General features: G+C 44.9%; 1 protein-coding gene across 1 annotated transcript in view; it reads left to right on the top strand.

Annotated features, from left to right (window-relative positions):
• The window catches only part of itga9 (integrin, alpha 9), a 389128-nt gene that overhangs the window by 352142 nt on the left and 9315 nt on the right, over positions 1-27671 (top strand). The window contains exon 27 of the mRNA XM_048530144.2: positions 23042-23161. Within this exon, the coding sequence (XP_048386101.1) occupies positions 23042-23161 (120 nt within the window). The remainder of the gene's footprint in view (positions 1-23041; positions 23162-27671) is intronic.

The following is a 27671-nucleotide window of genomic DNA, read 5'->3' as shown; positions in this document are numbered from 1 at the left end:
TGCATTCTAAAGGGCAAGAGACCCAGAACTGGTAGGTGAAATTATAATAGCTAGGTCTTTTTTTGGCTGGCACAGCCACGGTGGGCCAAGTGGTCTCCTTCCATGTCATGAAATCTTTCCGTGTTTCTTTGGGCGAGAAACTGGATACATATGTTCCTGGCTTTGAACAGCAGTCTCCGTGCATTAATTTAAGAATTGGGCCTCCATCCGCCTTTTACAAGTTTATTGATGTCAGAAGGCTTGCGGCTGAGTGTAAGGGATCCGATTGTTGTATCACTGACTTACAAGGATATCAGTGAGCTAATGATGGAACTTAGCCAAATTAGTGTGTTCTGAGGTTGGATGTGGTCCCAAAAGAACACAAAATTCAGCAGGGGAAATACAACCTACTTACAATTGAATTTAATTTAACCTTTACCATAAAATGTTATGGATCATTTTTGTGAAGTCACTAGTGACATGATGTATTCCATACTTTTTGTCATAACTTTGCAAATATATATTGCTGAATATTATTGAGTATTTGAAGGCATTACCTGAAATTAGAAAATCTAATCCCACAGAGTGTTTGGGACAACATTGCTGAAAATAATAGTAAAATTATGGTCAAACTTAAAGAGCATCATCCAGCAAAAGACAAATAAATACAAGGAAAACAGAATAATTAAATTCCACTTGTAAATCAGAAATGCCATTGACATTGTAGACAATAATCAAGTGGCTTGCATTGTCTCATGGTCAGCTTGAATCAAGTCCCCAGTCTCAGCGTTTCTGTTTAACCATCCTGTAACCCCTACTCGATAAACTCTTTCAACCCTACAACCTTGTGACCTCTGTGCTCCTCCAACTCTGGGTTTCGTACCTGCCAGTTGTTCTGCTGCACCGTTGCTGGCTGTACCTTCAACCACTGAAACATTTAATTTTGAAATTCAGTCCCTAAACCTCTTTGCCCTTACAAATTTTGCTCTTTTTCTTCAAGACAGTGCTAGAAATAAGTGTATGAACACCCATACTAATGTCATTCATGGCTCAATGTCAAATTTTTGCCTGATTAAACACGTTGGAATATTTTACTACCTATGCATTAGTAGTACTGTGTAGATTCAAGTTTATTAGTCAATTATTGTCTGTGTTACAACATGTGGAAAAATTAAGAATTCCCCTATTAATATCAGTTGTAATTATTAATAAACCTTACAACTGCAATGCGAAATGTATGGCCATTGCATGCAATTAAAATGATAATTACAGATTGTGTTGTTAAATAGGAATTTGCCATGACTTTCAGCCAGCACTTTGATGCATCTTTAGCCACAAAGTTAGCAGGAACTTTGTGGAAACAAGTATTGGTAAAGTCTGTTTTTGTATTTGTTTGCACATAACCATGAATTGACGTCAAATTTAACTTTATTTTAAGCCATCACTTGTGAAAATGCTCATTAAAAAGATGTCAAGTTCATCTTGCTCTTCCCGTCCTTTCTGGAAGTCGCTACATATCTTGAGTACTGTTTCCCTTTTCAAAAAAAAATCAGTTCAATTGTAGGAGACACAGAATGTCATATCTATTATAACTGGCACTATTCTGAAGATTACGGGGGGGGGGGCGGGGGAGGAGAAGAAACAAGAGGGTGGGAATGTATTTATGTTATGGGAACTGAGGGAACAGTGGAAAGGGAGCCAGGTCCCCACCACAAAATAACATTAGCCACAGATATGTGCAAATATGAAAAATATTTGCAGGATTTCCAAACCACTCACATCATATGAAAACTAACTCAGAACTGAGCCCAGATGCTTTAATGTCCCTTAGCTGCCAGCTACAGACTTTTAAGCAAACCCTTACTGCAATTGCTGAACATAAACAAAGACCTTGACAAGCATTTCACAAGGGTGCTAGAGCAAATCCATTACTTGGCTTCACACTGAGAGAGAGCTCAGATCAAAAACAGAGCTACAGGAAGTGCTGTTGCATAGTCAGAGTGAGACATTGCAGAGGTGTCTCTTTTGGCTTTATTAATAGAGACATCAAATTCAAAAGCAAGCAAGTTATGTTTAGCCTTTGTAACATACTTGGTAAATTTCAACTGGAGTATTGCATTTCAGAGGATTATTGCATCAGATTTTCGGAAGGATGTTGAGGCTTTGAAGAGAAAGCAGACAGCATTCCTAGAATGGTACCTGAAATGAGGAACTTCAGTTGTGTGGAGAAGCTGGGTTATTCTTTGAGCAGAGACAGTTCAGGGAAGGTTCAGCAGTGGCGTTCAAAGTTATGACTGACTTGGACAGAGTAAGCTCTGAAAAACTACCCCTATGGACAATTAGATTAACAACCAAGGGACATCAGATTTAAAGTGATTGGCAAAAGACCTAGTGGAAATGTGCAGAAATATTGAGTGGAATGTAATCCACATGACAGGAAGTCTTGCCACCTGGCTGGGAACTTGAATTTGGGGAATGTCCACTTGTGAAGTATTACCCCAACCCGCAAGAGCTGATGACCAGAGGCTGGCAGCTCATCATTGTTGACAGCACCATCTGAGCAGCGGTGGGGGCTGGCATCAGTGCACCAATCAGAAGCCCAGGATCAACCAAGGACTCAGCCCACAAGCTGGTGACGGGTACATTGGAATTGTTGGCTAGGGAGGTGCAGGCACGTGTGGAAAGATGGGCATTGGGTAGAGGGTAACTCTCAACAGGCTTCTGGATGCAGGGCCCCTTGATCAAGCTCAGAAAAGGTTTACCCCTTAATCTCACCGACCAGCAGGACAGGGTCTGCTTTCTAGCTTTCCACATGGGCTCTGCCCTCCCTCAGCAGTGGGGTGAGGCCCTTAAGTGTACAATAATTGCCCACTTGAAGGCTTCGTTTGAAGTTGGAGTGGAAAGAGTCATATCCTTGTGCTTCCCTTTCCCTCAACCTAACCAGGCCTGCTGTGGGTATTACACTCACAAACCATTGTTTAGTGATTCCATCACCATCACCACACACACCACCAAACCCCTCCCCTCCCTCCAATATAGCTTTAATTTCAGACTCTACCAAAGAATTGACATAAGCATGACAGGCTGATTGGACACCTCCTGTGCTGTGTCGTTTTATGTTCCTAGGTGAGTTTGGGACAGTGAGTGTGTGCTGGACTCAGCCTCTTTGCCACCCAGGAACAATTTGCAGGCAGCAGGAGGTGGCCAAATGCTAATGAGGGCAGTTTACAAGTTGTGCCTCAGTTTTTAGTGCAATTTATCGCAGTTGTACTAAAAGCAATTAGGCTCTCAAGCCTGACCCCAGAATTCACTTCCAATGCTCCATCTCTGCCAATCCATGCCTCACTGTCCCTTCATGGCCATCACATACAACATACCAAATTATACCCCTCTACCCATGACCATGGCTCTTCATTTCTTCAAGCCAACCTGTGACCCACCTATGCATCCTCTTGACCCCTTACTACTATATGTCAATGTCATGCCAACTCATAACCCCTAAACCAGCAATCTTTTCACCTTATACCCCCTGTGATTACTGACCTGTTATCCATCATGGGCAAATCTCAGGAGCCATACTAAGGTGAAATAAATTTCTAAGCATCTATTACAGGCTTCATAGCATTAAAAATAGACTTTCGTTGATAGAAATAACCTTTAATATGTAAAATTCTTAAGTTTTAAATAGTGTCCCCTCATTTTAGACTCACCCACAAAATAAATTGGCTTTCTCATGCTTGTCCTTCTAGATGGCAGAGGTCATGCTTTGGAACATGAAGGAGCCTTGATCAATTAATGTAGGAAATGGTACACGCTGTGCATCAATTACAGAGAAACCAAATGGTACACGCTGTGCATCAATTACAGAGAAACCAAATGGTACACGCTGTGCATCAATTACAGAGAAACCAAATGGTACACGCTGTGCATCAATTACAGAGAAACCAAATGGTACACGCTGTGCATCAATTACAGAGAAACCAAATGGTACACGCTGTGCATCAATTACAGAGAAACCAAATGGTACACGCTGTGCATCAATTACAGAGAAACCAAATGGTACACGCTGTGCATCAATTACAGAGAAACCAAATGGTACACGCTGTGCATCAATTACAGAGAAACCAAATGGTACACGCTGTGCATCAATTACAGAGAAACCAAATGGTACACGCTGTGCATCAATTACAGAGAAACCAAATGGTACACGCTGTGCATCAATTACAGAGAAACCAAATGTTTAAGTTGGTGGTTGCAGTGCAGATACAATTGGCTGGATAGTGTCAATCTTCCGAAGTATTGCTGGAGCTGCACACGTCCGGGCAAGTTGGGAGTATTCCATCACACTCCTGACACGCCCTTGACCACGTCTCCTGCATTTCCCGCGACACATCCCTCACACCCCGCTCCCGCCACAACCGCCCCAAGAGGATCCCCCTCGTTCTCACACACCACCCTACTAACCTCCGGATACAACGCATCATCCTCCGACACTTCCGCCATTTACAATCCGACCCCACCACCCAAGACATTTTTCCATCCCCACCCCTGTCTGCTTTCCGGAGAGACCACTCTCTCCGTGACTCCCTTGTTCGCTCCACACTGCCCTCCAACCCCACCACACCCGGCACCTTCCCCTGCAACTGCAGGAAGTGCTACACTTGCCCTCACACCTCCTCCCTCACCCCCATCCCAGGCCCCAAGATGACATTCCACATCAAGCAGAGGTTCACCTGCACATCTGCCAATGTGTTATACTGCATCCACTGTACCCGGTGTGGCTCCCTCTACATTGGGGAAACCAAGCGGAGGCTTGGGGACCGCTTTGCAGAACACCTCCGCTCGGTTCGCAATAAACAACTGCGCCTCCCAGTCGCAAACCATTTCCACTCCCCCTCACATTCTTTAGATGACATGTCCATCATGGGCCTCCTGCAGTGCCACAGTGATGCCACCTGAAGGTTGCAGGAACAGCAACTCATATTCCGCTTGGGAACCCTGCAGCCCAATGGTATCAATGTGGACTTCACCAGCTTCAAAATCTCCCCTTCCCCCACCGCATCCCAAAACTAGCCCAGTTCGTCCCCTCCCCCCACTGCACCACACAACCAGCCCAGCTCTTCCCCTCCACCCACTGCATCCCAAAACCAGTCCAACCTGTCTCTGCCTCCCTAACCTGTTCTTCCCCTCACCCATCCCTTCCTCTCACCCCAAGCTGCACCTCCATCTCCTACCTACTAACCTCATCCCACCTCCTTGACCTGTCCATCTTCCCTGGACTGACCTATCCCCTCCCTACCTCCCCACCTATACTCTCCTCTCCACCTATCTTCTTTTCTCTCCATCTTCGGTCCGCCTCGCCCTCTCTCCCTATTTATTCCAGAACCCTCACCCCATCCCCCTCTCTGATGAAGGGTCTAGGCCCGAAACGTCAGCTTTTGTGCTCCTGAGATGCTGCTTGGCCTGCTGTGTTCATCCAGCCTCACAGTTCATATCTCGGATTCTCCAGCATCTGCAGTTCCCATTATCACTCACACTCCTGACTTATGTCCTGTGGAGAAGTGAATTACTAACACAGATTTCTTGCCTTTGATTTTTTATTGCCATGGCATTTATATGGCTGGTCAAGTTCAGTTTCTGGTCAGTGATAATCCCTGGAATGTTGAAAGTCCAGAATGCAGTGCTACTATTCAGCAATGATAAAGCTACTGAAATGCCAGGGGTAGATGTTTAAATTCCGTATTGGAGATGGCCACTTGCCTGGCACTCGTGTGGCATGAATGTTACTTGCCACTTATCAACCCAAGCCTGAATATTGTCCAGCTGTTGTTTCATATGTACATAGACTGCTTCAGTATATGGGAAGTCAAAGATGGTTTTGAACATTGTGCAGTCATCAGGAAACATCCCAACTTCTGGCCTTATGATGAAGCTCTTAGATTGAACCAGCCTGGACTCAGATTTTAACCCTCATGTCTGCCTCAATAACATTACCTGCCCCTTCCTCCTTCTACCTCATTCTACCTTCTACTGAAACCTTCACCTAAGCCTTTGTCACTGCCAGTCCCTAGTGCGTCAGATTTAAAATTTCCATCATAAATGTTCAATCCCAATATGGAATTGCCCTTTAGTACCTCTGTAAGCATCTCAAGCCCCTGAGAGCCTCTGAAAACTGTGCTCCTTCAACTCAATACATCTTCCAGATCGTAAATGATAGCTTTCAGAATTCTGTAATCTTCTCCTTTGCTCAAACTGCTTCTCTTATTTTTAAGAACATTTTGAAATCTTGACTCTTACACAAACTTAATGCCACGCCTGCTGATAACTCCTGATAAGTTGAACTCCATAAGAAGCAAGTCTAAGATTTTAATCAAATGAATTAGTTCAGTTTAAAGCTATGAACTGCTTTTGACTCCAATCTTTAGACCTAATCTGATTAGTGGTTTAAAATCACTCTCAGCAGTCTGCTACTCCCTTTTTCCTTCTATCTGGCCATATTTCAGGGGGACTGCAGAGCTGATGCTGGAAATGTATGTTTCATATTTTAGCATTTTATCATTGTCTCAATCCCTACTCTACGCTATTTTCATTAAGAGGTGGGTTTTATGTAAGAAATCTAGTTTGTTTCCAAGCTGTTGGTTTTATATAATCCCTGGCAAGTATTTTTTGCTGAGCTAACCAACTTTGTCAGTGGCGACAGTCCTCAGCCCCAATATCTTTGATATTTTATATGCATCCGAATCGACACATGTGCTGGATCAACATCCTGCGGTAAATGGCTTAGCTGCCGTTGTTCCAGCTATTTACAATTGTAAAACACGGTACAGGAGTTGTACCCACAAGAGGTTGCATCCTTCCATCCTGTAGCTGGTGTTATGCGTTGAGTTTGAGCACAGTTACCTCTCCATTGTTGTACAAACTGCAACATTTTTCCTAGCCCTGTGCCCACTTTACATGGGCAGCAGGGATCCAGCAAGTTTCTGCATGGTCCGTCTCCCCTACAAATCCAGCTATCAGTCCCCTCTTATATTCTGTTGTTTAATGTACACTTGAAATAGTCAACATCGGAGTAGCTTATAACCCTGCCTGACCACCAAACCTACATAAACTAGTGACTGCAAACTAACCTCACAGGTAAGTATTTTACCGAAGGATTGAGACTGCGAATCAGGGAGGCTGATACAGATGGCAAACCAGGGTAGGGAGTTGAAGCTGATTGGGAACCCTTGGACTATCTACTTTCTTCTATTTTTCCTTCATGCTTCTGCTTTAATTTTGTTCTAGACAATGCCCTTTAGGATCCGATGTTGGACTTCTGGTCAGCTTTCATTCATTTTTTTGGGACTAAATCACATTTTCGATTTCTCAGGTACACACCTGACCCCTTCTGTATCAGCTGTGGCTCAGCAGGTAACATACTCACTTGTGAGACAGAACCATATGTTTTCAAATCCCTCTCTAGAACTTGGGCTGGAGCGGGGAAAACAACATCAAACCTGATCCTCGAATGCAGCACTGAGGGTGTGCTACACTGTTGAAGGTATCTTTCACTTGAGTGAAACCAGGGCCCAGTCTGTCCTTTCAGGTCCATATGTACGATTGCATGGTACAAGCAGACGGCTATCCCTGGCCAACATTTATCCCTCAATTATCATGACACTGAAGGGTCTAGGCACAAAACGTCAGCTTTTGTGCTCCGAAGATGCTGCTTGTCCTGCTGTGTTCATCCAGCTTCACACTTTATTATCTTGGGTTCTCCAGGATCTGCAGTTCCCATTGACTCAAACAAAACCAGATAATCTGGTCGTCATCAGATTTCATTTTGTGGGAGCTTGCACAGTACAAATTCGCTGCCATGTTCCCTATATAATAATGGTGACTATGCTTCAAATCTCATTGGCTGGAAAGTGCTTTCAGATGTTATTGGACGTGAAAGGCAACATATCAATACAAGTCTTCCACTGAGTGGCACGGTGGCTCAGTGGTTAGCACTGCAGCCTCACAGCGCCAGGGACCTGGGTTCAGTTCCAGCCTCGGGTGACTGTGCGGAGTTTGCACATTCTCCCCGTATCTGCGTGGGTTTGCTCCGGTTTCTTCCCAGAGTCCAAAGAATTGCAAGCTAGGTGAATCGGCCATGCTAAATTGCCTGTAATGTTCAGGGGTGTGTGGGTTATGGCGGATGGGGATAGGTCTGGGTGGGACAGTATGGACTTGTTGGGCTGAAGGGCCTGTTTCTACACTGTAGGGAATCTAATCTAATGTTGCAGCTGGTCAGTTAAAAGCAACATCCCATTTTGCCTCCATATCCATTTAGAAGCCTGAACATTCAGATGGATTTTGCTGTGTTAGCAATGGTTGATGTGAAGGCACATTACATTGCACTCCATGTCTGGAGTTTAGCAAGCCTTAGGAGAAGGCATGGGAGCTGGAAGGTGAGAAATAGGAGCTGGGGGTGAGGAAATTGGAGCGTTGGGCATACCTGACATAATCCGGCCACAATCCCAATAATCTAGTGGCAGGCAAGTTGGCAGTTTGGCTGCCTACTTGGATACATGCTACCTGTCTAATTAAGGCTCACACACTCCTCTGCCAGGCAGCATTGGCTACCCCTGCGGTTGGAGCACCAGCTGTGTGTAAAGGCAAGTCCCAACCTCATTGCTGGGTTGGCCTATCTGACCCAAATGCTGCCAATTTCACTTCATCTTCAGCCATTACATCTGTCTATAATGAGAGGCATGGATAGAGTCGATAGCCAGAGACTTTTCCACAGGGCTGGAGTGACTGCCATGAGTGGTCATAGTTTTAAGGTGTTAGGAGGAAGGTATAGAGGAGACATCAGAGGGAGGTTCTTCACCCAGAGAGTTGTGAGCGCATGGAATAGTTTGCCAGTGGTAGTCGTGGAAGCAGAGTCATTAGTGACATTTAAGCGACTGCTGGACATGCACATGGACAGCAGTGAATTGAGGGGAATGTAGGTTAGGTTATTTTATTTTTGGCTTAGGATTATTCCACGGCACAACATCGTGGGCCGAAGGCCCTGTACTATGCTGTACTTTTCTATGTTCTATGTGCTATGTCTCTTCACCAATGGCCACAGCTCCCAAAGGAACTGCTGAGCTGATTGGTGCTTAAATGATGGCTGCCGCATTAACTGCCACTTATTCCCCTGACGTTCCACTGTTTTCTGAAGACAGGCTGCCTCCTGCTTTCAGCCCCAGCGCGGGGTTTCGGCCATCTACAACAGATGAAATTCAATTTAAAAAATGTAATATCCTTTTGCGGTTAATAATCATCAGACACAACCACCAGATCTTTGTGAAAATGGTATATGGCCTTCTGGCATGACCTAAACATCCCATTATTCCCCCATTGTGTGGCTGATCCTTCATGGCCTATGGAGTTGCCCAGCAAGCTACTGGTAATAAAAACAGTCAGATGGTCACCCATCAGCAACAGCTTTCATCTCAAGGCAAATAATAAACGCACTGATCAGCTCCTTGCCCATGCACTCAAATTCTGAGAAGAAATTTTAAAAAGCATTTACTGCAGTCAGTGTTGTTATGTCAGAAAAATGGCAGTCAGTGCACATAGGAAGAGCCCATTGTAATGCCTAAACTGATTTCCCCGATAATTTTAATTATATTGATTGGTTATTAATTTTTGCCTAGGCTACTGGTAAAACTCTCCTGTCCTTCTCTGAATTCCTCAGGGTAGTGCCCAAGGCCCAACCAATCTTCAGCTGCCTCACCAACGACCTTCCCTCTATTATAAAATGATGTGCAATCATCAGCAAGCAATGTTCAGCACCATTTTGTGCTTCTCTGATACTGAAGCAGCTCGTGTTCAAATGCAGCAAAACCTCGACAATATCCAGGCTTAGACTGACGATTAACAAGCCACACATGTGCTGCGCAAATACCAGGCAAATAGATTAGATTACCTACAGCATGAAAACAGGGCCTTTGGCCCAACAAGCCCACACCGCCCCTTGAAGCATCCCACCCAGACCCATCTCCCTATAACCCACACACCCCTGAACACTACGGGAAATTTAGCATGGCCGATCCGCCTAACCTGCACACCTTTGGACTGTGGGAGGAAACCGAAGCACCTGGAGGAAACCCACGCAGACACGGGGAGAATGTGCAAACTCCACACAGACAGTCGCCTGAGGTTGGAATCGAACCCGGGTCCCGGGCGCTGTGAGGCTGCACTGCTAACCACTGAGCCACCGTGCCACCCCTATGGCAATGACCATCTGACCATCTGACCATTGCCACTTGACATAATCATGGCATTTCATCTCTGAATTCCTCCACCATTGACATCCAGAGGTCATGATTGACCACAAACAGAATTACACTAACCATGTAAGCACTGTGGTTATAAAAGCAGGTCAGAGGCTAAAATATTCACAGTGAATAAATCACTGCCTGACTCCCAAAGCTTGTTCACGGTCTACAAGGCGCATGTCAGGAGTGTGTTGGAATACTGCCCACTTGCTTGGACGAGTGCAGCTCTAACAGCACTTAAGAAGCTTGGCACCATCCAAGATAAAGCAGCATTGGGTTAAGGCCAGTGGTGAGACTTATAGCAGATTCCAAGGCCTCAAAACAGCAGAACTGTTGAAGAGTATAGAGTGCACAGGATAGAACTTAAAAATGAAATTAGAAGAAGATATTAGCAGGTAAAAGCAAATCCTAAATCGTTTTACAAGTACATTAAGAGTAAAAGGATAATGGGGGAAAGAGTAGGCCCCATGAAGGATCAAGTAATTTATGCATGGAGCCAGAGAAAATAAGTAGGCTTTTGAAGTAATACTTTGTGTCTGAGTTCACTAGTGGGAAGAATCATATGGGTATAGGAAACAGGGGAATGCCTGTAATATAATAAAAGAAATTAGCATAGACAGAGAGGAGGTTCTGAGCAGTCTGGTAGGTTTAGAAATAGAATAATCTCCAGGGCCTGATGAGAATGTTGTGAGGTAAGGGGGGAGATAGCAGGGGCACTGGCAAAAAATTTTCAATTCCCCACTGGCCACAGGAGATGTGCCAGAGAACTGGAGGCTAGCCAATATGGTACCGTTATCCAAAAAGGGAGCAAGAGATAAAACTGGAAACTACAACTCAGTCAGCCTAATCTCAGTGACGGGGAAACCACTGGAAGCGATTTTGAGGGACAGAATTTGGAGAAGCAGGGATTAATCAGGAAGCGTCAATGTGGTTGTGTTAAGGGGAGATTATAGCTGATCAACTTGATTTGAATTTTCTTAGAGGTGACTAGGCGTGCAGATGAGGCAATGCTTTTGACGTAATCTACTTGGACTTCAGCATGGTTTTTGGTAAGATCCTACATGGAAGACTGATAGCAAAGAAAAGAGCCCATGCGATCCAAGGAAGTTTGGCAAATTGGAACTACACTTGGCTGAGTGACAGGAAACAGAGGGTGATGGTTGAGGGCTGTTTTTCTGATTGCAAGTCTGTGTCTGGTGGGGTTCCACAGGGGTCAGTGTTGGGGGCCTTGCTATTTACAGTGTGTGTAAACGATTTAGATTGAAATGTAAGAGGGTTGATCAGTAAGTTTGAGGAGCCTTAGATTTGAGGAGAATATTGGTGGGCTGGTCAGTGGCAAATGGAATTCAATCTGGATACATGTCAGATGATGCATTTGGGCAGGACGTCCAAGGCAAGAGAATACATGATGAGCCGTAGGACACTAGGAAGCACCAAGGATCAGAGGGACCTGGTGTGCATGTACCTGAGGTCCCTTAAGGTATTAGGACAGTTCGCTATAGTTGTTAAGAAGGTATATAGTTTACTTGCCTTTATCAGATGAGGCATAAAGTTTAAGAGCAGGGAGGTATGCTGGAACTGTATAATACGTTCGTTAGGGCACAGCTAAAGTATTGTGTGCAGTTCTGTGATCTACATTATAGGAGGGATGTGATAGCACCAGAGAGGGGGCAGAGGAGATTTACCAGGATGTTGTCTGGGCTGGAGACTTTCAGTTATTGAAGAGAGGTTGGGTAGACTCAGGTTGTTTTTCTTAGAGCAGAGGAGATTGAGAGGGGATGTAACTGAGATGTGTAAAATTACAAGAGGCGTAGGCCAGACAGGAAGACACTTGGTGGAGTGATCATTGACTGGGAACATCAATTTAAGGAAAGGGGCATAAGTTGAGAAGGAGATGCGAGGAAAATCTTTTTCACCCAAAGAGTGGTGGGAATCTGGAACTCGCTGCCTGTAGAGGTGGTGGAGACAGATAGCCTCGTAACCATACAGAAGTATTCAGATTTGTACTTGCGATCCCAGTGGATATAAGACTATGAACCAAGTGCTGGAAAGTGGGTTCAGCGTAGTCAGCTGGTTGTTTTTGACCAATGCGGGTGTAACAGGCCAAAGGGTCTTTTTCTGTGCTGTGGATCCGTATGACTGTAGCCCATTTCTTTGTCACAACATCCGCAAACATCTACTCCATTCACCAGCAATGGTTAGTTGCAGCATTATGTATTAGCTACAAAATGCACTGCAGAAATTCACCAAGACATTTTAGACAACACCTTCCAAACCCACAACCGCTTCCATCTCTAAGGACAAGGACAGATGATAAATGGGAACACACCTCCTGCAATTTCTCCTCCAGGCTATTCACCATCCTGATTTGGAAATATATCACCATTCCTTCAATGTCACTGAGTCAAAATCCTGGAACTCCCTCCCTGTTGGCATTGTGGGCCTATTTCCAGCAAATAAACTGCTGTGGTTCAGTAAACTCAACACCACCTTCTCTAAGGAAACAGGGATGAACAATAAATGCCAGCCCAGCCGGCAATACCCACATCCTGTGAATTAATATAACAAATAAAGTGCCTTGTGGTATTTATATCTCCCTGAGACAGAATAATAAACCTCATTTAATTTCTTGTATGAAAAATTTCATCTGTCAACATGGATTACATGCTCATGTCATCAGATAAACCTACAACTCCCTGGTTTAGAGGTAGGAGGACTGTCACTAACTAAGGCAGACACCAAATGATTGACAATCAGGTGTTTATCAAAAGATCTTTGCGTTGCTCTAATGAACACAAATTGTTGATGTTTAATAATGCATAAGCGATTCAATCCATGTTTCTTGGGGTAACACCTCATTTTAAAACTCTTAGGCTTGTGCTTTTAGTTTCCTTATGGCATTATATACCCTGTATTGGTTGAACCAGCTCAGTGAGGGCAGCCTTGAGGAGGAGTTTGTTGAGTGTATCTGTGATAGTTTTCTTGAACAGTATGTAATGGAACCAACGAGGGAGCAAACTATCCTAGATCTGGTCCTGTGTAATGAGACAGGAATGACCTCATAGTTAGGGATCCTCTTAGAAGGAGTGATCACAGTATGGTTGAATTTAGAATACAGATGGAGAGTGTGAAGATAAAATCCAATACCAGGGACCTGTGCTTGAACAAAAGGGACTACAATAAAATGACGGAGGATTTGGCTGAAGTATACTAGAAACAAAGATGTTTATGGTGGGACAGTTGACGAGCAGGGGATGACTTTCCAAGCAATTTTTCAAAGTGCTCAGCACAAGTATATTCCAGTGAAAAGGAAGGCCTGTAAGAAAAGGGGTAATATAGAACGTAGAACATAGAACGTTACAGCACAGTACAGGCCCTTCAGCCCTCGATGTTGTGCTGACCCGTCATACCGATCTCAAGCCCATCTAACCTACACTATTCCATGTACGTCCATATGCTTGTCCAATGATGACTTAAATGTACCTAAAGTTGGCGAATCTACTACCGTTGCAGGCAAAGCGTTCCATTCCCTTACTACTCTCTGAGTATGCCCTGGGTGCATAAGGAAATAAGGGAGGCTATCAAATTGAAAAAGAAGGCATACAAAGTGGCCAAAAATAGCATGAAACTGGAAGATCAGGAAAACTTTAAAGGCCAACAGAAAGCCACAAAAAGAGCTATAAAGAAAAGTAAGATAGAACATGAGAAAAAACCTGCACAGAATATAAAGACAGATAGCAAAAGTTTCTACAAATATATAAAACGAAAAAGAGTGGCTGAAGTAAATGTTGGCCCTTTAGAGGATGAGAAGGGGAATTTGGTTATGGGATATGATGAAATGGCCAAGGCATTGACCTGGTATTTTGTATCGGTCTTCACAGTGGACGTCACTAATAACATGCCAGTAATTGAAAAAGAGACGAAGGTAGGTGAGGACCTGGAAACAATCGTTATTAAGGAAGAGATAACAAGGTGTAGAGCTGGATGAACACAGCAGGCCAAGCAGCATCTTCGCAGCAGGACTCGAAATGTTGGCTTTCCTGCTCCTAAGATGCTGCTTGGCCTGCTGTGTTCATCCAGCTCTACACCTTGTTATCTTGGATTGTCCAGCATCTGCAGTTCCGATTATCTCTGATACATCATTATTACGGAAGAAGTAGTGTTAGGCAAGCTAATGGACCTAAGGATTGATAAGTCTCCTGGCCCTGATGGAATGCATCCCAGGGTGCTAAAAGAGATGGCAGGAGAAATAGCAGGTGCACTGGTGGTAATTTTCCAAAATTTGCTTGACTCTGGGCCAGTCCCAGCAAATTGGAAAACAGCAAATGTGACGCCACTGTTTAAAAAGGGAGGTAGACAAAAGATGGGGAATTATAGCCCGGTTAGATTAACCTCTGTTGTGGGGAAGATGCTTGAGTCTATTATCAAGGAAGAAATAGCAAGGCATCTTGATAGAAATTGTCCCATTGGGCTGATGCAGCATGGGTTCATGAAGGGCAGGTCATGCTTGACAAATCTTCTGGAATTCTATGAAGACATTCCGAGCAAGGTGGACAGTGGGGACCCAGTGGATGTGATGTACCTAGATTTCCAAAAGGCCTTCGACAAGGTGCCACACAAGAGGCTGCTGCATAATCTAAGGATGCATGGCGTTAGGGATAAAGTATTAGCATGGATAGAGGATTGGTTGACTAACAGGAAGAAAACATTGGGGATAAATGAGTGCTCTTCTGGCTGGCAATCAGTGACTAGTGGTGTGCCTCCAGGATCAGTGTTGGGACTGCAGTTATTTACAATTTATATAGATGATTTGGAGTTGGGGTCCACGTGTAGGGTGTCAAAGTTTGCAGATGACACTAAGATGAGTGGCAGAGCAAAGTGTGCAGAAGGCTGTGAAACTTTGCAGAGGAACATAGATACATTGAGTAAGTGGGCAAAGGTCTGTCAGATGGAATACATTGTAAATAAATGTGAAGTCCAGCATTTTACTAGGAGTAATAGTAAAAAGGACTATTACTTGAATGGTAACAAGTTGCAGCAGGCTGATATGCAGAGGGACCTGTGTGCCCTTGTGCATGAATCACAGAAGGTTGGTCTGCAGATACAACAAGGCAAATGGAATTTTGTCCTTCATTGCTAAAGGGATTGAATTTAAAAGCAGAGAGGTTATGTTGCAGCTGTATAAGGTGCTAGTAAGGCCACACATGGAGTACTGTGTGCAGTTTTGGTCTCCTTACTTGAGGAAGGGCGTATTGGCATTGGAGGGGGTGCAGAGGAGGTTCACAACGTTGATTCCGGAGTTGAGGTGGTTGGTTTATGAAGAGAGACTGAGTAGATTGGGATTATATTCATTGGAATTCAGAAGATTGAGGGGGGATCTTATAGAAACATGTAAAATTATGAAGGGAAAAGATAAGTTAGAAGTAGGGAGGGTTTTTCCATTGGCAGGTGAAGCTAGTACAAGAGGGCATAGCCTCAAGATTAGAGGGAGCAGATTTACGACTGAATTGAGAAGGAACTTCTTCACCCAGAGGGTTGTTAATCTGTGGAACTCCTTGCCAAGTGAAGGAGTTGACATTACTTCAGTAAACGCGTTTAAAGCTAAGATAGATATCTTTTTGGAACAATAAAGGAATTAAGGGATATAGTGAGAGCGTGGGTAAGTGGATCCGAGTCCACAAAAAGTTCAGCCATGATCTTATTGAATGGGGAGCAGCCTTGAAGGGTCGGACAGCCTACTCCTGCTTATGTTCTTGTATCTTCATTGACCTCTACCACCCCACCACGATCTCTATCTGCCTGCAATTACAGTGCTCTGCAAACCCCCAGGATTCGTTAGTGCGCTATTGGGAATTGTACTTCAGATACCAAAGCCATTAGCCCTAGAATTCCTTCCCTCAACCTTTTCAGCTCTCTACTTTTTTCCTTTTAGCTTATTGTTTCTAATATATCTCCTCGTGCAATCTTTTGTCTCTCTTCCTTGTATCTCTATATAACTCAATGTCAAAATTTCCATGTTCACTGAAATGCCTTGTGACATTTGTACTACTTTCAAGGTGCTTTATAAATGCATATTGCGGTTATAAGTTCAACATTGTTGGGGCTGCTGGAGTGAATGGGCTTGGAGGGAAGGCTCTAGTGGTTGGGGGGTGGGGGTGCGGTTGGAATGGGGAAGTGCGAAGGTGAACCTGACCCCACGATTCTGATGACAAATCCAAATGTGTTGAGTCTAAAAATTTATGTTCAAATGAGATTACAATCTGTGTCACGCTTGCTGATCATTAATGCGACTCCTAACAAATCCCCCAATGTTGAAAGCTCTGGAATAAGTCAGAAGTGACCTTTGCATGTGCGAGAACCCTGCCCTGTGTAAAAATGATAAGTTAGAGGTTAACTGTTACCAGCACGCAACCACTGACTGAGCAAGAAACACTCCAAATGGAATGTTGAAGTATGTTTTTAAACAGCTTTAATAACTACAACTAATTGTACATATGTTTGTTTCTTCAGTGGCAGTGAATATTTTTATGTTGCCCAAGTTAACTAACATACCTCTGTTTTGAAAATTGATGATGAGGAGATATATTTTACTGAGCTGACTTCAGATTTACTTATGAGGAGTGAATGGAGAAATTGAGCTCCTTTATTAGAGGAGAGTGAGAGAGGAGTTGTATTGGGAATATTTGGAACTTGACATTGTTAAAGCTAATTAAAGACTATATGTTTAAGATTGTTACCAAAAATGATTTGAGCATCTAAAGGAATTTATTTATTGTAGGATGAAAATTCTCAATTGGACAGTGGTTGCATTTTTGTGACTCCAGTCCTGCACCTGTGGTGAACTCCTAATTGCAATGTAAAGTGACCAAATTAGCCACTCAATTAGGGGAATCATGAAACAAGTGTCTAGTTTGCCAGTGATACCCACATTCCCGGAGTGAATATATTTTGAAACGTGGTTTTGTAACCAGAAACAGAAAGAAAAGCAGAATCCAGAATGCCAGCACATAGAAGCAGAAAACAGGAGTAAGGCATGTAGAGGATAATGTGTATTCAATAGTAGTGGACAAAGTACGGTTATATTAAATAGGAACCAATAACAGCAACATCAAGGAATACAAAGCCACGTTTGAATGCATGTTATGTCGACATACTAAAAGTGTTGAATAAGTTTGGTGAGCTCCTAGCAGCTGTCTGTAAATATGATGGAGTAGCAATGCAGTGACAGAAACAGTGCAATAACAATAAAGGTGAACTGCTAAATTGGAAGATTGCTGATTTTGATGGGATGCTAGGGAATCTAGTCATGGTAAAATGCCCTCTTTCTGTATGATTATGATTCTGGACTTCTGGACTGACGTGGTGGCTTTAATCCCTGACTGCAGTGGTTTGAATGGCTGTTGAGCTGTTCATTGAATCAGGGTGAGATACCTGTCCCCTACTGCTGGAGTATGGTCTGTCAAAGAGAGCAGCAAACTAATCACAGGGCTCTCTGGTACCAGAAAGCAATGGTCACTGTGGGGTCTAAAGGCAGTCCCCAGCAACAAGAAATTATTCATCCAGAGACTCATGCAAGCCTGCATTTAAATAGTGCTGGAAATCGTTAACCTGGCAGCATCAGTGGAGAAAGAAACTGACGTTTCAGGTTGTGACCTTTCATCAGAATGAGTGTTTCGCTGGAGCCAGGCTGATAGGCACGATGAGGCTGTTGAGGGGCTGGGGAGGGTTCTGCAGTGAAAGAGCACGTTGGTATGGAAAGTACAGTGGGGTGGGGGACTGGGGGTTGGGCACAGGGATGCCCATGTAGCAGGGATTCCGCTTCCCTCAGCCCACATTAGATGCCAGCTTTCAGTTTGTGGTGTAATCACAACCTGCCATTTGGCTTCTGGCTCAGCGGTTAGCACTGCTCCTTCAGAGCTAGGGACCTGTGTTCATTTCCAGCCTGTGGGTGCTTTGGTTTCCTCCCACAGTAGAAGGATGTGCAGGTTCAATCAATTGCCCATGCAAAATTGCCCATAGTGTACAGGGATGTGCAGGTTAGGTGGATCAGCCATGGTAATTGCAGGGTTTGGGGATGGTAAGACGCTCTTTGGAGAGTTGGTGCAGTCTTGGTGGGCCAAATGGCTTCTTTCCATGCTGTAGGGACTCCCTGATTCTATGCTGCTGTTAAAATAGTATCAGTGGGAGGAAGAGGCCATTAAGTTGGCATTGCCTGGGCCAATCAGGGCCCCGCACATATAAGAACCCACTCAGTCCCTGTCACAGTAGCAGAGGCAGGTTGGTACAGGGCCAACAAACCAGCACAGCATCTAACTGTGTTCCTGCCCCTGACAGCCTGTTCCCAGAACAGAGGAATGCAAAATACAGCCTTTCATGTTTTCAAAAGGAATCAGGAGTGGGACAAAATGTCTAATATTTTCAATGCTGGTCCTGTGTGCTGTAGCTGTTCTGTTTTATAAATTGCCATCAAACTGTACCAGTGTGGAAATGTTTATCCAGGTGATCTTTTTCATGTTTTGCATTTTCATTAACCTTCAAATTTGACGAACTGTTCAGCCACACAAATAAAGGTAGCTGTCGACGTAGCCCAAATCTTGGGAGTGAAGCCATTTGCATGATCCAATGAGCTATTGACGAACGATGTGAAACTATGCATCCAAAGCACCAGTCCTGATCCAGCCTTGGCAAGTGAAGCGACCCACAGCTCCTGCCACCTGTGTACTCTTGCCCCCAGCTCCTACTGTTGAACCTGCAACACATGGACTGCAAAGGCTTAAGCAGTTAGTGAGCCACTACCTTGTAAAGGGCAGATAGGGATGGGCAGTGACTGCTGGCCTTGCATCCCATGAAAGAATACCCCTTCAGCCCTTTCCAGAAACAATTTAACTTCTAATTTTTGTCTGCAAAAGAATTATGTTGGCTTCGGGCTGATTATCAGCTCCCTTCCTGGGACAGGTTACTTTTGTCCAGATGAGGTTTGACGGCTTGAGAGAGGCCTCTAAGGGAACTCAAACAAATTCTCAATGGGCTGCTTATGTATTTCAGTCAGTACCTGCAGTTTCAGTAACTCTTCCCAGCATGGCCCTGAATACAGAGATAATGGGAACTGCAGATGCTGGAGAATTCCAAGATAATAAAATGTGAGGCTGGATGAACACAGCAGGCCAAGCAGCATCTCAGGAGCACAAAAGCTGACGTTTCGGGCCTAGAACCTTCATCAGAGAGGGGGATGGGAAGAGGGAACTGGAATAAATAGGGAGAGAGGGGGAGGCGGACCGAAGATGGAGAGTGAAGAAGATTGGTGGAGAGAGTATAGGTGGGGAGGTAGGGAGGGGATAGGTCAGTCCAGGGAAGATGGACAGGTCAAGGAGGTGGGATGAGGTTAGTAGGTAGCTGGGGGTGCGGCTTGGGGTGGGAGGAAGGGATGGGTGAGAGGAAGAACCGGTTAGGGAGGCAGAGACAGGTTGGACTGGTTTTGGGATGCAGTGGGTGGGGGGGAAGAGCTGGGCTGGTTGTGTGGTGCAGTGGGGGGAGGGGACGAACTGGGCTGGTTTAGGGATGCAGTAGGGGAAGGGGAGATTTTGAAACTGGTGAAGTCCACATTGATACCATTAGGCTGCAGGGTTCCCAAGCGGAATATGAGTTGCTGTTCCTGCAACCTTCGGGTGGCATCATTGTGGCACTGCAAGAGGCCCATGATGGACATGTCATCTAAAGAATGGGAGGGGGAGTGGAAATGGTTTGCGACTGGGAGGTGCAGTTGTTTGTTGCGAACTGAGCGGAGGTGTTCTGCAAAGCGGTCCCCAAGCCTCCACTTGGTTTCCCCAATGTAGAGGAAGCCACACCGGGTACAGTGGATGCAGTATACCACATTGGCAGATGTGCAGGTGAACCTCTGCTTAATGTGGAATGTCATCTTGGGGCCTGGGATAGGGGTGAGGGAGGAGGTGTGGGGGCAAGTGTAGCATTTCCTGCGGTTGCAGGGGAAGGTGCCGGGTGTGTTGGGGTTGGAGGGCAGTGTGGAGCGAACAAGGGAGTCACGGAGAGAGTGGTCTCTCCAGAAAGCAGACAGGGGTGGGGATGGAAAAATGTCTTGGGTGGTGGTGTCGGATTGTAAATGGCGGAAGTGTCGGAGGATGATGCGTTGTATCCGGAGGTTGGTAGGGTGGTGTGTGAGAACGAGGGGGATCCTCTTTGGGCGGTTGTGGCGGGGGCGGGGTGTGAGGGATGTGTTGCGGGAAATACGGGAGACGCGGTCAAGGGCGTTCTCGATCACTGTGGGGGGAAAGTTGCGGTCCTGAAGAACTTGGACATCTGGGATGTGCGGGAGTGGAATGTCTTATCATGGGAGCAGATGCGGCGGAGGCGGAGGAATTGGGAATAGACGATGGAATTTTTGCAGGAGGGTGGGTGGGAGGAGGTGTATTCTAGGTAGCTGTGGGAGTCAGTGGGCTTGAAATGGTCATCAGTTACAAGCTGGTTGCCTGAGATGGAGACTGAGAGGTCCAGGAAGGTGAGGGATGTGCTGGACATGGCCCAGGTGAACTTAAGGTTGGGGTGGAAGGTGTTGGTGAAGTAGATGAACTGTTCAAGCTCCTCTGGGGAGCAAGAGGCGGCGCCGATACAGTCATCAATGTACCGGAGGAAGAGGTGGGGTTTGGGGCCTGTGTAGGTGCGGAAGAGGGACTGTTCCACATAACCTACAAAGAGGCAGGCATAGCTGGGGCCCATGCGGGTGCCCATGGCCACCCCCTTAGTCTGTAGGAGGTAGGAGGAGTCAAAAGAGAAGTTGTTGAGGGTGAGGACGAGTTCAGCTAGGTGGATGAGGGTGTCGGTGGAGGGGGACTGGTCGGGCCTGCGGGACAGGAAGAAGCGGAGGGCCTTGAGGCCATCTGCATGCGGAATGCAGGTGTATAGGGACTGGACGTCCATGGTGAAGATGAGGTGTTGGGGCCAGGGAATAGGAAGTCCTGGAGGAGGTGGAGGGCGTGGGTGGTGTCACGGACGTCGGTGGGGAGTTCCTGGACCAAAGGGGAGAAAATGGAGTCCAGATAGGTGGAGATGAGTTCGGTGGGGCAGGAGCAGGCTGAGACGATGGGTCGACCAGGGCAGGCAGGTTTGTGGATTTTGGGAAGGAGATAGAAACGGGCCGTGCGGGGTTGGGGAACAATGAGGTTGGAGGCTGTGGGTGGGAGGTCCCCTGAGGTGATGAGGTCATGAATGGTGTTGGAGATGATGGTTTGGTGCTCGGGTGTGGGGTCATGATCGAGGGGGCGGTAGGAGGTGGTGTCGGAGAGTTGGTGTTTGGCCTCGGCGATGTAGAGGTCAGTGCACCATACTACCACTGCGCCACCCTTGTCTGCGGGTTTGCTGGTGAGGTTGGGGTTGGAGCGGAGGGCTGCCCGTTCTGCGGGGGAGAGGTTGCATCCCTAAACCAGCCCAGTTCGTCCCCTCCCCCCACTGCACCACACAACCAGCCCAGCTCTTCCCCCCCACCCACTGCATCCCAAAACCAGTCCAACCTGTCTCTGCCTCCCTAACCGGTTCTTCCTCTCACCCATCCCTTCCTCCCACCCCAAGCCGCACCCCCATCTACCTACTAACCTCATCCCACCTCCTTGACCTGTCCGTCTTCCCTGGACTGACCTATCCCCTCCCTACCTCCCCACCTATACTCTCCTCTCCACCTATCTTCTTTTCTCTCCATCTTCGGTCCGCCTCTCCCTCTCTCCCTATTTATTCCAGTTCCCTCTCCCCATCCCCCTCTCTGATGAAGGGTCTAGGCCCGAAACGTCAGCTTTTGTGCTCCTGAGATGCTGCTTGGCCTGCTGTGTTCATCCAGCCTCACATTTTATTATCATGGTCCTGAATACAACTTTGTTGTAAGGACCAGATAGTTCCCTGTTCCCTCATACTGAAAGGTCATTGAGTAGAAACCACTGTAATCAGGATTCATCTTAAATTCAGTCTGTCCCCCAACTCCCAGGGAAAATCAGACATCATGCTCTTCCTTGTCTCAAAATTTTAGAGACAATGAACATTCAGTTAAGGAATGATAGTCCACCAATAGTGCACTAAGCCATTTACACCCCAATAAATTCTTGTGCAAGAGAATTTATCATCAGTGCTACTGGAATGGAAAATATGGAAAGGAAACAAAAGACTTGCATTTACATAGCATCTTTCATTATCATGAGATATCCTAAATCACTTCACAGCCAATGGCAAACTTTTGGAGTGTAGTCACTGTTCTGAGAAACACAGTAACTGATTTGATTCGGACCAGACAATGTATTGTTTTGTGATATAGGGTGGCGGTAAGTGTTGGCCAAGACACCGAGGACAACTCCCTATTCCTCTTGCAAATGGTGCCAAGAGAATTCCTGCATCCACCCTTGGTTTAATGTCTCACAGAAAAAAGACAACATCTCTAACAGTGCAGCACTCATTCAGTACCAGTTTGATTTGTGGCCTCAGTGAGATTTGCACCCACAGTCTTCTGCGTCAGCAGCAACCTTTCAGCAACTGGCCTGTGGTTTAAACCCACGGGAGGCGTGATTTGAATCACTGAGAAAATCTGAAAGTGGCGTGTTGGTTTGATGATTGACAGTTTTGCACATTGGATGTCAGATTAGGTTACTTCTCTCACTGGTGCATTGTCCAATTGAAGTGTCTTGCGAATTTATTGACACCACGTGTGATGCCATCTTAATGAATGGTCAATTGGTAACTGATTCCCCATGTGTAACCCAGTTTTCATTTCTGTCTAGGTGGTGTTTGAAGCTTTACATAACCTGGAGCCTCGTGGTTATGTTGTGGGATGGATCATCGCCATCAGCCTTTTTGTGGGAATCCTCATTTTCCTGTTACTTGCAGTCTTGCTTTGGAAGGTAATTGGCCCTGTGGTTTCTCAGACTATCTTAGATTTTTCAGCTGAAGCAGAATTTTGCCTTGTCATTTTTCTTTCCAGTGTGGACACGCTAAACTTGATGGATTATCCATTCAATTAAATGCTTCCTGCAACTTCAATTTCCACAACCTAGAACTAACCTCTGTGGGTAGAGGGGGTTAAGATTTCTCGAGATGACCACTGTGCAAATGTTGCTGCAGGCCAATGTCACAATTGTGACTTGTCCTCTGTGCAATTACTCACTAATTTGAACAGAATTCTAAACGACGAGATTGCTTGCTGATTCAGATGCACCGTGATTTTTCTATCCATTCATTTAATTCACTCTGAACAGGCAACTGTGGGGTAGAAAGTGGCCTGTGGGTGCTGTGTATGAGACCCATTATGCCATGGCCAAAAGACACAAGCAGGTTGATTTGAAATTTGCCGGAGAGCTGTCTGTTCAGTCACATGCCACTTCACTCCTGCATTTACTGTTTACTATTTCATTGAAAACCTATCATCAGCAAATGAGGGAGAGAAATGGTCCAGTGATGGATGCATGAGCAGCATCCAATGTGACAGGTGCATGAGTGGAACTACACCGACAAATCTTCCCATTTTCACACTGCCCAGGACAAAACAGCCCACTTGTCTGGCATCCTGCCCATCAAAATAAATGTTCATTCCTTCATCACTGGTGAACTGTGGCAATAGCGTTTACACCTACATATTGCCAAGGCTCTGCAACAGAACCTTTACCGACAAACAAGACCACCTGGGCCTGGCACTAGCTTCCAGCATGACTTTATAAAGCCAAAGTAAAAACCTCAATATTCAATTTGTGCTAGACATAATTTCTGTTGGTTTCAAAGCTGTTGTTTCGAATTCCTTAACCTTTGTGCTGGTTTGTCCAATTTTGGATGAATTAGACCTGAGAATCTCTGGGCCAACATAAAAACAAAGAACTGCAAATGCTGCGAATCTGTAACAAGAACAGAAACTGCTGGAGAAACTCAACAGATCTGGCAGCACCTGTGGAAGGAGAAACAGAGTTAATGTTTACAGCCCAAGCCTTCTCTGAGCCAACATGTTACCAATAAAACAATGTTTTGTAATTATCGTTAGCAAGCTTTTGGGACATATCCATATAAGGCAAAATAATTCAATATCTGACATTGGTGAAAACCTCAGCACCGGAGAACAGCATCAGTGTTTTGTTCATTGAGCTGATGATCTAAAATAATTTGAAAATTTCATTCTATTGTTTGTGGTATTTCTCGCTTGTTCCTTTTCCAGATTTGAGGTGAAAGGAGGGCTGGTTTGTGTTTTGCTTGCTTTATCTTGAATAGAAAGTGCCTACCCTTTGCAAATCCATCAGTTTTCCATCTTTGCTTATTACTTGCACTTTTAACCTCAAGTGATTTGTGTTGCCGTTCCCATGCTTAAGGAATGTTGTGCCATGCAACACTGAAACTAATACCCTCAGGTGGTTGGTATCAGTGTACATCTTAACTGTTTTCTAGTGCTATGTTTCATTAGTCCTGATAACTGTGGCACTGATCCAAGATCGCCTTTATGGGAACTTGTCGGCTGTGTTAGTTCAATAATAGTCAAAAGTTTTGGTAGTGCTAAAACTGCTGGCTAACAGCTGATGTGAAAATAAATTTCCAGTTGCTTATCAGTTAAGATTCCACAGAAAGCAGCTGGAGTATTTACGTTGTCGAACAGAGGTAAATTTAAACCTGACTTGAGAAAGACTGTTTGCCTAGTGCCGAAAGACTATCAATGGTGCCGAAAAATATATGTTAATAATAAGCATGCAAACAGATGTAAATCCATACTTACATATCTAAAGCAGCTTATGATTGATTTATTTTCCTGTTCTCCTTGTATACACACTAATCTTCAATTGGAACTTTGTCGAACATATCTGAGTAAAAATGTGCAGGCTTCTAAGGAAGATTTGATGCAATCAAGGCCATCAATCCATACAATATAAAAACATCTTAAAAAGCGCTTTTTATGTTACAATGGATTTTGTGCTGGAATAAACATTAAGTTCACATTGAAATCTTGTGTCATCTTAGCTAACGTTTGTAAGAGGATGGTATCTTCAGGCATAATCCAGGTGTTGTAAACTCTTCAGTTAACTAGCAGGCCATCTGGACTGAAACCCTAAGTGAATTAATTTGCAAAGTGATTCAAACTCTAAGCCAATCAGTAGCACACTATCACTGACCTTAAGCAATTTTCTTTGTTGAATAGAAGGTGGTCTGAGGAGTTTCTATCATCTGTTCATGCAATATCTTTAGAACAATACAGCACAGAACAGGCCTTTCGGCCCTCGATGATATGCAGAAAGTTTAATTTACTTAGGTTAACATACAAATGTGGAGACTTTACTGATGAGTGCTAGAATTGGGAAATTGCCTACCCATTACAGAGTAGAGAATGATGGGAATTGCATTGAATGGGAGGAATTTTAACAACCCATTCTGTTGGCAGCAAGCCTTGACAATTCAATTTGACAGTTTTGGTTCAAAATAATAGTCTTGAACTTCCCAGCTGTCTGAGTTTCTAGTTTGTGCTAGGAGCAGTGACTTGTATAACAACAGCTCAATATGTACAATTAGTGGGGGAAGATCCTCCTGAGGGCAAAATCTCATAAACTACCTCCCCACTAGGCAAGAGCTTCTGCTAGGAGCAATGATCGATACCACTACTGTCTCACTGTGTCTTCAGAATGTTGTGCGGGGAGCTATGTTTCATGATAATCTAAAATGCTCCCTTCAGCCCCCATATCATAATTCACCTTTAAAAGTCAGGAAGATACTCAATGCATATTAGATATGATCAGCATATAAAGCTACAGTAGCAGTATTTCAGTTGGTAAAGTGATGGGATGGAAGAACAACCAGGGTTGTCACACCTTACTGCTACCTGGCTACCACTGATTGAAGCGTGATCATAGGGCTATCAAGCAAAGAGGGACTCGGCTGTGATGCATTCCTTAATCAAATACCTCTGTAACGCACTACCAAGACTCTCATGCACAATGGCCACTCAGAGGTTTCAGTAAAAAGAAATATACAACCAAGAAATTGATATCTTCAGGAGGAGAGAATGCATATTGGACCATTAACAACCAGAGTTATTAAGATCGGAGAAAAGCACTCTAACAAAGAATGAACTTTCTCCAGATGCTGCCTGGTTTGCTGTGTCCTCCCAGCCTCCTGTCTGCCTACCTTGGTTTCCAGCATCTGCAGCTTTTTTAAACCTCTAAACAATGAATTCCTTGGGAAGAGGAGAGGCAGGGTACCTTCTCTTACATCCCTGCCAAAAGTGTATTAATAAAATTCCAGCATCTTTCAGTTCTGAAGAGTTTTACCAGACTCAGAAGGATAACTCTGTTTCTCACTCCACAGATGCTGCCAGACATTGAGTTTCTCCAGCATTCTGTGTTAGTTTCAAATTTCCACCATCAGTGTTATTTTGTTTTTATTTGAGGCAGGTGCAGCACTGTTATTGAGAGCTGTTGATAGTTTAAGGTGTTCAGTTAGCTGGACGGCTGGTTAGCAATACAGAGCGACACCAACAGCATGGATACAATTCCCACACACAACTGAGGTTACCATGAAGGTGCTTCCTTCTCAGCTTCTCCTCTTGCCTGAGGCATGATGACCCTCAAGTTAAACCACCACAAGGCATCTCTTTGTAATGAGAGAGCAGCTGTATCGCCCAGTAGAACTGTAGTGACTTTACCTTGATGAACAATTGTACAGTGTGAAACATTTTAATCAGTGAATTCTCACCTGGAGCTATTGCTCTGGATACACAAGCTTAATAATGCCATGCAGAGTGGCATCAGAAAACAAAGTCTATATTTCTAGACGGATGCCATCAGCTTGTCTAAAGATGTTTGTCCTTAGTGAAACTTTATATATCAAGTTTCTGGCAAGTAGAGAACATAGAACATAGAACAGTACAGCACAGAACAGGCCCTTCAGCCCACAATGTTGTGCCGACCATTGATCCTCATGGATGCACCCTCAAATTTCTGTGACCATATGCATGTCCAGCAGTCTCTTAAATGACCCCAATGACCTTGCTTCCACAACTGCTGCTGGCAACGCATTCCATGCTCTCACAACTCTCTGCGTAAAGAACCTGCCTCTGACATCCCCTCTATACTTTCCACCAACCAGCTTAAAACTATGACCCCTCGTGCTAGCCATTTCTGCCCTGGGAAATAGTCTCTGGCTATCGACTCTATCTATGCCTCTCATTATCTTGTATACCTCAATTAGGTCCCCTCTCCTCCTCCTTTTCTCCAATGAAAAGAGACCGAGCTCAGTCAACCTCTCTTCATAAGATAAGCCCTCCAGTCCAGGCAGCATCCTGGTAAACCTCCTCTGAACCCTCTCCAAAGCATCCACATCTTTCCTATAATAGGGCGCCCAGAACTGGACGCAGTATTCCAAGTGCGGTCTAACCAAAGTTTTATAGAG

The sequence above is a fragment of the Stegostoma tigrinum genome, chromosome 5 (assembly GCF_030684315.1).
Source record: "Stegostoma tigrinum isolate sSteTig4 chromosome 5, sSteTig4.hap1, whole genome shotgun sequence".
Classification (NCBI taxonomy): Eukaryota; Metazoa; Chordata; class Chondrichthyes; order Orectolobiformes; family Stegostomatidae; genus Stegostoma; species Stegostoma tigrinum.
This window is presented reverse-complemented; position numbering and strand designations above follow the sequence as displayed.